This window comes from Neopelma chrysocephalum, unplaced genomic scaffold, assembly GCF_003984885.1.
Source record: "Neopelma chrysocephalum unplaced genomic scaffold, ASM398488v2 Primary Assembly neopelma1_97390, whole genome shotgun sequence".
NCBI classification, from domain to species: Eukaryota; Metazoa; Chordata; class Aves; order Passeriformes; family Pipridae; genus Neopelma; species Neopelma chrysocephalum.
In genome coordinates this window covers 3,366,722-3,378,086 of record NW_020926031.1, presented here as the reverse complement: position 1 = coordinate 3,378,086, position 11,365 = coordinate 3,366,722, and the positions used below count along the sequence as shown (strand labels likewise).

The window sequence follows — 11,365 nt, the reverse complement described above, 5'->3', positions numbered from 1 at the left end:
AAGTACCCACTACTAATGTGCATGCCACCATCATGCTGAGCATTGCCCTTGTTCCTTAGTGGGACAGAGTAGAGCTTGCTCTCCCTCTGGTTCTAGGCCCTCTAAAAAAGGTTTTCACAGAGGTTATTCCTAAGTGGATGGGTGAAAGCTAACTGAGACGTCACAACTTCATTTTCTAACTTTAGAGGAATTAAATTCTATGCAAGCTACCTAATTTTTGAACTCTAGCTGTGATCACCACCTTGTTACAAATGTGAAATGTGCACACTGGTAGGAAAAACTAGAATTTCTTCTACTAAGAAGCAGTTATCAGAAGTTCAAAACAATCAAAAATATTTGTGCTAGGATGCATCATGTGATTTTATGCTGCCTTCAGCATGACTGAGCCTTCACAGCTATTATAAATAACACAAGTGCTTGTAGCTCTCGAAAAATGGCTATTCCTACACGTCCTAAATGATTTTTAGTATTAGAAATTGGAGATTGCCAGTATCACTGCTTGCTTTTTCTTGTTATAAGAACAAAATGAATTCATCCCCCAGGCTCTTGAACTACTTCAGTCCTTTTGTTCTTGATTTCTTTGTTACAGCTCTGTACTAGACATTGTTGAAGTGTACAATATTTAGCATATGCTGTGGCTGCAATTAGTTTTAAAGCCCCTTCCTGCATGATTTCCTTCCTATTTTTTCAATTGTGAAGTCAGTGTGTTCCTGAAGCTGATGATAGTGTTACAGAAAGGTAGGGGGGAGGGAGAGAAAGAAGTCCTTACAGCTTCAGCCCATACCCAGGGCAAGACAGTTTACATATTTTAAAAAACCACACACACAAAAGCATAATACACACTGGAGCCTTCTTACTCAAAACTAGTTTTATTTTAAAAAATAAGTTGAATGCATAGCACTCACAAAGATTCCATTGTTTTGGACATTTTGCATTTAGGAGCACCATTCTTATTTATGCCATAAAAAACACATTTTGGTTCTAATAGTAAGAACAGTGTATTTTTAATGTACACTGGTAAAGCCCTTTTAAATAATATAGATTGAAACTGTTCAGTGTACATTTTCTCTGTAGTCATGATGCAGCTGTAGTGTCAGGAAAAAACCGCAAACTAAGTAATAAATTAAAAACAAACAGCATGTAGTGGATCTTTTTACAATTGACCTAATGTCTCAAAATAGTCAAATAATACCCTATTAAATGCAAATTTGCAGTATTAACTAACTGAATAAGCCCCCCACCCATTATAATTCCAGTGTTAAGTATTAGTTAAATTTTTATATATTGAATGCCTATGGAATAAGTTTACTAATACCCCCAAAAAAGAAGAGCCTATACTGCTGTGTCACAAAAAAGATGACAAGTTAGCTGATTTAAAGATTTTACAGAAAAAATTGCTACAGGCATCTGCTGTTATTTCAAGTCATGGTCTATTACAAGACTGTACATTCATAGCATCAGAGGTAGTTAGAGCACTGAGGACTTGGATACAGCATTGCAACAAATCAAACCAGCAGAAAGAAGTCCATTTCCCTCTAAAATGGGTAACAGTGCCAAGTAAAAAGCACGGCATCCTACGAGGTGGAAAGTCTCTACTTAACACTACTCTCAGACATGGGGAAATATTCTTTAAGAGGAGAGGAGAAGAAAAAAAAACCAAACCAACTTGCACTTTAATAAAGAACTGATCACACTATGCCTATTCCAAAGTTGATTCTCTAGCATAAAACAGAGAAGGTAATCTTTTCCATTCACCCTCCCATCCCTCTTGACTTGCACATCTATGCTACAAAAGCCCACAACAAAAATTGGGATTTAAAAGACAAAACAAGAGAAACAGGATTTCTTCTCCTCAACAATAAATAGGTTTTCATAGCATGTTACATAATTCAATACCAGAACGAATGAACACAGCTGTCCTCCCTCCATTCTGAACATTATAGTCATAAAGGCTTCATTTCAATATTGATATTGTAACTTAATTGCCCCTGCTTTCAAAACAGTCTCTGTAAGATTCACAATACTTCAGTGTCATTTGATAGTACACAATTTTAAGTGCTGCCACTAAGACAGGGGAGAAGGTGGTAAAAGAACAAATAAAACAACCAAAACAACCTGTTAAGCCTATATACTATAAAGATATTTTTAAGTAGTAAGAATCCTGTCACCCATACCTCTTCCTCCTATTCTACCACAGGAAAAAGTCAGGTATCCTCTTGTATTAGGGAAAAAAAACAACCAAACAAAAAGAAACAAACAAAAAAACCCCAAACCATCTCCATTAATATCTCTACCACCATTTTCATCCAAGAGTTGGATGAGTGAAGCTTTCTACCCTCACACTATCCACTCCACAGGAGAGAGCGTAATTCCATAAAGTTAAGTAATTAGCACCTTAATTGTGATAAAGCAGTTCACTCTGCAATATATTTTTGATCCACCCATTTAGAAGAGTAAATCTCTGTATCTTCTTCTAGAACTCCCAAATAGTAGAAGAAAAAGTTGCCCCATTATTACCTGAGAATTTCCCTCCACTATAAGCCTGACAAAACTGGATTTCTGTAAGCATTTAACTGTACTTGTTTTGTACGAGTGACACTGTCAGTACAACTGGAGGATGCTTTCTGTTGGTTAATAATACACGTGTGTTTGTGTGTGTGTACACAGAGCAATCACAGCCAGTGCAGAAGTTCTGGTACAGTACAAGTTCAGCTAAAACTTTCTCTTTTCTTCAATTACCACACTGCTGGGCAGTAGTTCACATCTATGTTCTGTGAACACTGACATATCCCTTTGGTTCTCTGCATAGATGCCCTGAAGAAAAGCCACTCCACTTGCTATAGTATCTTCCCTCTCTGCCTTCCTTCCTCAAGTTATACCCAATTAGTGTACAAACCAGCAGCACAGAGTAATGAATAGAAAATTCCCTGAGTTAGTAGGAAAGAGTTACTTTAAACATAAAAAGGATAGGGAGGAGAAAAGAGGCAAAAAGATATTCTCTCCTGTAAGGTACAAAACTTAAAAACTAGCCAAAATACCAGTTAACTCACATGCCTTAGCCTAAAGCAAATATCCAACGCAAGTGGTGAAAAAGGGGCAAGAGTATGGAGTTAGCCAGACGAGATTTGTTTCTTCCTGTGATCACCATGTATCTGTAGAAGTCTGGCATTCAGTGAATTCTTAAGTTTCAGTAAATATAAGGTAATTGTTAATACTGTATGGTGGTATTACATAAATGTCTTCAAAATAATACTGCATTATCTCCTTCATTAAAAGGTAAGTCTGTAGTTAGTCCACAGCTATTTTTCTTTTGAATAGTATTTCACAGACACGCATTAGAAGAACTGAATATGCTGAGTGTCAGAGTAAGAACTTATTATCCCCAAGCATACAGAGTCTTTTTCAGAGGATGGTCTGGGTGCTTATTTTTTTGCAGTCTGTATTTGAGCTGTGGTACCAGTTGCCAATCCAGTTTCTTTTTTTTCCTGGAAAGACACCTTTTTTATTCAATTTTTTGCCCTCAAACTTAATTGAGATTTAACAAAAAAATGAAACAATTTCCACACAACTCCCCACCCCAAACAAACAAGCACAAAAATATTTTGTAGTTATCACCTCTCAAAGCAGGGAGTAATACAGGAATATCGTCCATTCACTTGGTAACTCCGGTTGTAGGAGACACTAATACATGGCTTCACTTCCAGTGGCACAGCCAAGGACGTGGCAGCACCAGTCTGTACGTGGCCTCGGGCCTGACCACTGGACTGTAAGGCAGCAGGGCAAGTCTGAAGCGGGTAAGATGCTGTGTGATTAGATGACAGTATCTGTTGGCAGCTTTGCTGCTGTGATGTCTGATGATGGTACTGTAATGAAGACTGATGAGCCTGGAGATAGTGGGGTATGTGCTGCTGAGCATTGGCCTGCTGGGGGGTTGGGGCTGGGGGCTGAAATACAGAGTGTTGGGCAGACTGAGCATGTTGTCCTTTTTGCTTGTTTGCTTCCTTCACATCATTATCATGCGCACTGAAACAAACGGAGAACACAGAATACATCAAAATAGATACTATTTAAACTTTTCTGGGCTAACTTTTAAGAGTACCCTAAAAATGATGCAAATATCTGAAAGCTTCCAAAGCTTTTTTAAAAGATGAAAGAAAATAGTTTTAGCCTACCCTTTACAATCATCTAAGGTTTTAATATTTGGTTAGGGTACAGTCTTTTTTCAGCATTTCACTTCATTGCATAGCAATAAAAATGCAGATAATAGCCAAGTACAATACAAATAATACAGCAGTATATAGAATTAAAGTGCAGTAAAGTTTGGTACTGTACTTTATTATCCCAATTAATTTCCAGATTATCAGAACCTGAAATTGAAATGTACTTGCTACTTCTACCTCATTTAAATTAAACAGACCATAAGGTTTATAAAGACAGGATATCAGAAATGTTTTTAAGATCTCCATTACAGTACTTAAAGTTCATATGTATATTGATTATATTGATATTGGATCTTGTTCTGGAAAGCAGAAACACTTTTTTTTTTCCTTCCTCTCCCCTTCTTTCTACACCATCCAGTACGCTCACTTGAATTCCCTTTGATTTACACCTGTCTGAAATATATCTAGACATGCTCTTTCTTGCTCTTATGCTGAGGCTAAGCAGATGCTCACACTTCATTCCTAATTTGTTATGGTGCTCCCCCCACAAACTGTTCCAGAGCAATACTGAAAACACTTCTGCAAAAGCACTTGCATGCTTCAGGTACTAATTTAACTTTCATTACACACATTAGTGAAACCAAAAGAGGCCATTGGGGTGATAATGTCACACTTCTAAGACCAATGTGATTCTTCTAGATACCACTGTGCTTCTACTGATCAAAATTATGTTCAGATCTGGGCAAGAGGAAACTTCTGTAGGGGGAAAGCAGATTGTGTAACATCCTTTTTCCAGTAAGATTTACTTGGAATATGTTGGCATCTTTATCTCATGTCAGCTGTATCTCTCCACTGTAGTGCAAGAATGGATACAGCAAAAATAGATACAAACTCCCTGTCATTTCCTCCCCCAAAAGCTGGCCACTCAAACAGTCTGAACGTTTGATCCATCATCTGTTTGGAGCATGCCTTGAACTTCTAAGTCTTCTGTATGGAAGCTCCTATGCCTTCAGTATGCTTCACCATCTCCTTTTGCTCTCTGAGCAGAACAGAGAGATTGGGAACAAGTTATCTAAGATTCTCAAAGCATCCCAGATGTTCAGTGGAAATGTGAGGCTGAGGTTTGTTTGTTGAAAGAACAGGAAAGAGATCTGACAAAGTTTCTTTTTTGGAAAGAACAAACCAGCTATTACCTAACAATATTCCCTAATACGTAAGTATTTTTAGAACAGAGAAACAGAAATTAAGAAAGAAATTTAACTGCAGTGTTGACAGCAATTAAGCATAACAACAGATGCAGGAACAGGCTTTAAAAAAGCTGGTGCTGCTAACTTACATCAACAGTCGCTCAATACAGGGCACCAGGAAATCCCAGGAGTAGGCAGTCAGATGGTGCAGGCGGGTAGGCCACGTTGGTGAGAGACGCAAGATAATCCTTGAAGAAGCTACACATGCAGTAGCAACTAAAGATGGAGCATAATTTAAAAATTCATGATCTAGAAAGAAGGAATGAGAAAAAGATTCATTTAAGTTCGACGTTATCTGTCAAGACAACAAAGGAGTCATACTCTGAAATCCGTAACTCACCTTGCAGTGATACTTCCAGAAAGTAATCAGCATACTTTGCCATATATAACTTAGTCTTCTCTAAGCAGACCATTGGCCAGCCATCATGAAGATCAGTCTCATGGACAGCAATAGAAAGATAATAGTCGATGAAATGAGCAGCAGTTGGGAGGCACAAATTCCACTGAAATGTTTCTAGCAACAACAACTCCATATGAAGCAAATTCTGTTTTGTTAGTACCAAATTCATGTTAGTCATACAGCCCAAGCTGTTCAACTGTTCAAGTTTGGGAACACTGTCTTCCTTTTCTTCAAATTTACCTTCAGGTGAACAGAAAGAGGAGGGGAAAAAAAAGGTTCAGCACAAGCGAACTATAAAATGGATTGTATCTAATGTCTTCATTCGTCATATTTCAATTCTACTAAGTCAAACAAGCCTGAGACTTTCCTGCAGATGCAAAGCTCAAATGGAATACATCAGAGACAAAAAGGGGTATGTACTACAAACAGCTAGATTTCAGAAGATAATGTCAAACACTGTGTAGGATATTGTGCAGTGCCATGTTTCCTGTTGGTTTTCCCAGGCTGGCACACAGAAGCTGGTTGCCAAGAGCAAAAGTAAGATGTGTTAGGACATCACTGGCACTGCATACGCAAGTTTTTGTCACCAAATTATTGTGTAATGTGCCCCCATCATCATCAGTGAAATACCCCTGTGATGTGACTTGGCAAACAACCACCACAGCATTTGGCTTTAATCACCCTCCCACCCCCACAGACCCTTTTTGTTTCTAGAACTCATTAGAGCATAGTTAGAGCTCTAGTAAACGTGGCTGCTTTTAATGCCTGCTATGGTAGGTACAGTTTTAGATTTGAGAGCTGGCAAACTGCTCCAGCAGTTCAAACAAGTGGATTTCAGCAATGTGCATCTGAAAACCCCCTCTGCCACACAGAGTTTCAACTTTAACACTGCTAGCAGCTTCAGCTTTCCTTGGACTTTTAACTTGTCAGGTCTGTATGTTTTTAGCCTAAAGCAAAATTATGTATGTAGAAAACCCATTAATAAAAGAAACAAGTGTCACATTTCCATACAGTTTGCCATATGGTTGTGCTATTTTAATTTCATTGCAAATTCTTTCCATCTTACACTCTATTCGGTACTACATGATATGTTGTAAATGCACATTCTTTGAGTTTTGCAGGACTGAACATACGCGAACGTTTGCTTTTTTCAGCAGTGGAGGTACTTATACAGGACTTAATCCAATACCAGTCCCAGTCTGTTAGTTTTTGTTTCTCATACTCTAGCAATTACAGAAATAAAAACTTCAGGTGTCACATAATAATTTCTCTTATTACTTATATAATCTTATCAGATATATCACAGTGTCATAACTTATTACACCACTGATTAAACTGCTTGTTTAAGCCACTCAGGGCAAAAGTTTAAAATAGCATTCTACTCCAGGCTTTCAGAGCTCTACTTGCAGCTTGCCATGAAAGATGGCAGAGGTCATTTAAGAAAAAAAAAACAAATTCTCTTCAGAACATGAATTTAATTTGAAAATCTGGCATTAGTTCAAAGCCAATCCATTTTCCTAAATGGATTACAGTGGTTTCTGAGGCAAGGTTTTCATACTCAGCATGACATCCTTTGCCAAGAGAAGATTGCTGGCTGGTGGCACCTAGTCAATGTCTACCCTTTAGAAGAATCTGAAATAATGCTTTTCTGGTTTAACTATTCTGCTGAATAGCTGTGCTGGTGGAGACAGGGGATGCAATGAAAGGATGTTGTTCACCAAAACCAGCCAGTACCATAGCACTCCAGTTTTGTAGTGAAAAGGGCCTAGAGCTACAGTGTGATACATCTAACTTGAAAAAATGAAAATAGATTCAGAGAAACCGATCAGCAGAAACTGAACCAACAGTTAGTTCTGCTGCTAGGACCAGGTTCTTTGAATCTATTGGTTTAAGAACAAGTGTCAGCAGATTTCCTAGCAAACCACACCCATATTTCTTCACGGACATCGAAAAGGGGTCCACAAAATGTTGAAAGATGGATAGACACCACAAGAATCTAGCTGAGGTCAATACAGGCAGCACTGTTCATAATGACTGTTTGTAATTAGTTCTGTCTTCAGAGTACTGGGCATTGACAAATGTATTTCACCAGTATTACATTTTGTATGGGACAATACAGGATTTATGTTAGCTTTAGCTTGCTTAGAGAACATTGCGATTTACAAAATCTTTAGTATTCCAGAAGCACAAGCACCATCAGCAGAATGCAGTGCAGTCTACCTATGGTTTATTTAACTTCATCCTTTGTCACAGATATGCAAATTTCTCATTTCCAGCACATGATCTACCTATTTTGAGATATCCCTAGAAAGACAGTTTTTCTGTTCCTACAACATAGCTCTAAAAGTTCACATTAGAATAATTTGCTTCCAAGCATAAACATTAGTTTTTAATCGCAGTTTGTTTTTTCTACCCTCAGTTTCATCAGGTGCCAACAGAAATCAAAATGAGAGTCTAAAGAGAGGCTCTACCAATTGGGCCAAACGGATACACACTAATCTGCTCATCTTTTATATTCACTTCGTTTCCCCCATCTGCTCTATCCCACCAAGACACAACTTGCATTTGGCAGTACAATCTATATTATGTATCTCAATTATATATCTCCATCTGTAGATTATATATCTCTATTATAATCTATATATAGATTGGTACCACATACTTACTCGCTAAAAGTAAACAGGAAAGAGCAACCACGTGCAGCTGCTGTGTGGATATGTCATAGCGGTCCATGAAGAGGTCCAGCAGATACACAGCCAGGTGTCGCGCAGCAGGGCAGAGCCTGAACCGATTGCTCACGATGGCAATCAGGTCTGCAAAGTATCTTCTCAGGTGTAACTGGGGAGACTGGCCTTTGTAGGAGGGCAGCTTCAGCTCCTAAGTGGACAGCAGCAGGTAGTATTATTAAAATCATCACTTCAGTTTTATATTAACTGGTATCAAATTAATATAGCTGATATTCTCAAATTTATCATGGAATTTTCAAAGGGTTTCTTCCTTCTTCCTTCTCTTCACATGATCTCGGACTCCTTTTTCACAGAACAAAATCTATTTGTTGTATTACAGGAGAACTAAAAAATACTTTGTTTCTACACAACATTAGTATAACAATTTAAAATTTAACATCTTTCAACTGGGCAATCTGCCAGAGCGACTTCAGCTTTTACAGTTTCTATTGTATTACCTCTGCTGCAAAGGCTGTACCTCCCAGCAGGGACACAGCAAGGGTATGCAAGTACTCCTCAGCTGCTTCAACTCGAAGTCCAATAGTTTAACTCAACCCCTCTCTTGCTACAGCTCAATCCCAGCAACCAGACTTTGCACCGCAGTATTTGCAAGTTCCAATGCTGCCAAATCTCCTGCCTCCAGGAAAAGACCACTAACAGCTAGCTGAACCTTAAGAAGAGGAATGGGGAGTGCACATAGCAACATTTGCTGCATGCGCGCGTTTAAACGCTGACCTGACCGATGGAGCACTGACACCAATTACAGTGAAGTGTACACAAACCTCACATCGTCTCAGATTTGGGGGGGACCCCTTAAAACAAAGCCCTACCAACACCAAAGCTGAGAAAAATCCGTGGCATGATCTACTTTGAGTAAAAAATTTGGACTGGTAGAAAACATCGTTCCTCAGGCTCCTGTCTGGTAGTCAGTACTTCCTCTTGTATACAGCGGTATCATGAATAAATTTATGAGTTAGATTGTGCAGCCCACTCACAATGTGTAAATAGGATTTTGAGTAAAATTACATTTCCAGCAGGAATTAACTTGATTTAACTTGATTAATTTAACTTGATGACATCAAGTAGGAATGGAATCACACAAATTTTTAAAAGTTTTAATGCGAATTCAAAGTTCTGAAACATGCTATTGAAGTGAAAAAAACTCTGCACAAACCAACCCTCCACCTACCAAGCTTCAGAATTCACCTTCCACAGCAGTAACTTAGCTTTAGTAATGATAACTTTGGTAGCAAATAAATGACCTTGTCCTTCTCTCATGTCCCCATACCCCCCACCAAAAAAAAAAAAGTTGCTTTAACAGCCACACCTTCCGGAAAGATAATCCGCTGGCCGACTACTATCAGGCAGCAAAGGCACGATTTTAGTAGGTTCAGTCACTGTAAACTGATTTTCACCTCTGTGCGTAAGATGTGCTTTATGAAAGTAGCCCCAAAGAGCAACTTTTGAGTCAGCCGAAGCAAATTCCGAGAAATTGCCTAAACCCTCTAGTATTCTTACCGCACCCAGCGTTTTTGTTTGTCTAAGTTTTTTTTGTTCCAGTAACATCACCATACTCCCCGCGGAGTTCAGACCCGGCGACCGCCGTACACATCCCGACAGCAGCGCCGGGCGCTCCGTGACCCCTGTGCCTTCCAGAGCAGCGAGGGCACAGTCCGGCCGCTCGGATCCGCTGTCAGGGCAGACGGTCCGAACATCCGCGGGAGGGAAGGAAGGCACGGCGGGGTTCAAGGTTTATAAAATTTACAAAAGCCAACCCCGCCGAGCCCCGGCGGCCGAGCGGGGCCGCCCCACACGCGCTCTCCGCCCGCCGCAGCCCCACAAAGGCGCCAGCCCCTCCCCGAGGTACCTTGTACCGAAGCGCTTGGTGGATGTCGGCCGCCAGCTGTCCTGTCCACCACTGCGACTCCAGCTCCATCGGCGGCGCGACGCAGCACCCGGGCCCGGGCACCGGGAAGGAAGCGGCGCTGGCTGAGGGCGGGACGGGCAGCGCCACCCTCGCCTCTTTCTGGCTCGCCCCCGGTTAACCGCGATCAGCTGCCGCGGGGCGCCCCCGGCCCCCCGGCCCAGCTGGCCGCCATGCGGGGCACAAGTGCGGCTCGTTAAGCCACCCCCTCCCGCGGCGGGGCACGGCCGGGCGAGGGGGGCTCGGAGGTGGCGGCGGGCGCGGGGGAGGCGGCGGGGCCCGGCCCGGGACACCCGAGCGCGGCGCGGCGGCCCCGGGGCTGCGCCGCCATCACGCGGTGCCGCGCGCCGCGCCCATTGTTAAAGGGCCGCGCGTGTACAAAGCCGGGCAGCGCCCGCACGCGGCCGCCCGCCCACCAATGGCCGCCCGCCTTACAGCACTGCCCTCCCGCCCACCAATGGTCGCCCGCCTTACAGCGCGGCGCGCCCGCTGACCGCCAATCAGCGCGCGGCGCTCGCTGGCCGGGCGCGGAGGGGCTTCGGGCCCGCGGAGGCTCCGCGGCCGCGCCGATAAAGGGCCGGGCCGGGGGGGAGTCGGGCTGGGTGATTTTTGTGGAGTCTCTGCACTGTCCCCTTCGTCGGGGCTCGCCCGGCCGGAGCACGGCGGTGTTTGGTCCCCGTCCCGAGCTCCGGATAAGACCTTTGTTTGTTTGTTTGGGGTTTTGTTTGTTTATTTGTTTGTTTGTTCCCTCCCTTTTCCCCGGTTCTCTCCCTGTCTGGCTCAGCTGCGCGGTGTTTGCACGTGGTGGCGGCGGCACCTCGTTCAGCCCTTGCCCCGCAGACACACTGTCCCGGGAGCAGTGCGGGGCGCACAACCCTCCTGGGCTGCAGGAGCTCCGAGGCTCCAGT

The 11,365-nt window shown here is 42.3% G+C and overlaps 1 protein-coding gene across 1 annotated transcript; it reads right to left on the bottom strand.

Annotated features, from left to right (window-relative positions):
• Positions 1-853: 853 nt before the first annotated feature.
• CCNJ (cyclin J) lies at positions 854-10,628 on the bottom strand. The gene is made up of 5 exons (XM_027672299.1): positions 10,401-10,628; positions 8,474-8,684; positions 5,748-6,047; positions 5,497-5,656; positions 854-4,023 (listed from the first exon to the last, which is right to left on the bottom strand). The coding sequence occupies exons 1-5, from the start codon at positions 10,467-10,469 to the stop codon at positions 3,612-3,614; spliced, it is 1,152 nt and encodes a 383-aa protein (XP_027528100.1). The 5' UTR covers positions 10,470-10,628; the 3' UTR covers positions 854-3,611.
• Positions 10,629-11,365: the final 737 nt, after the last annotated feature.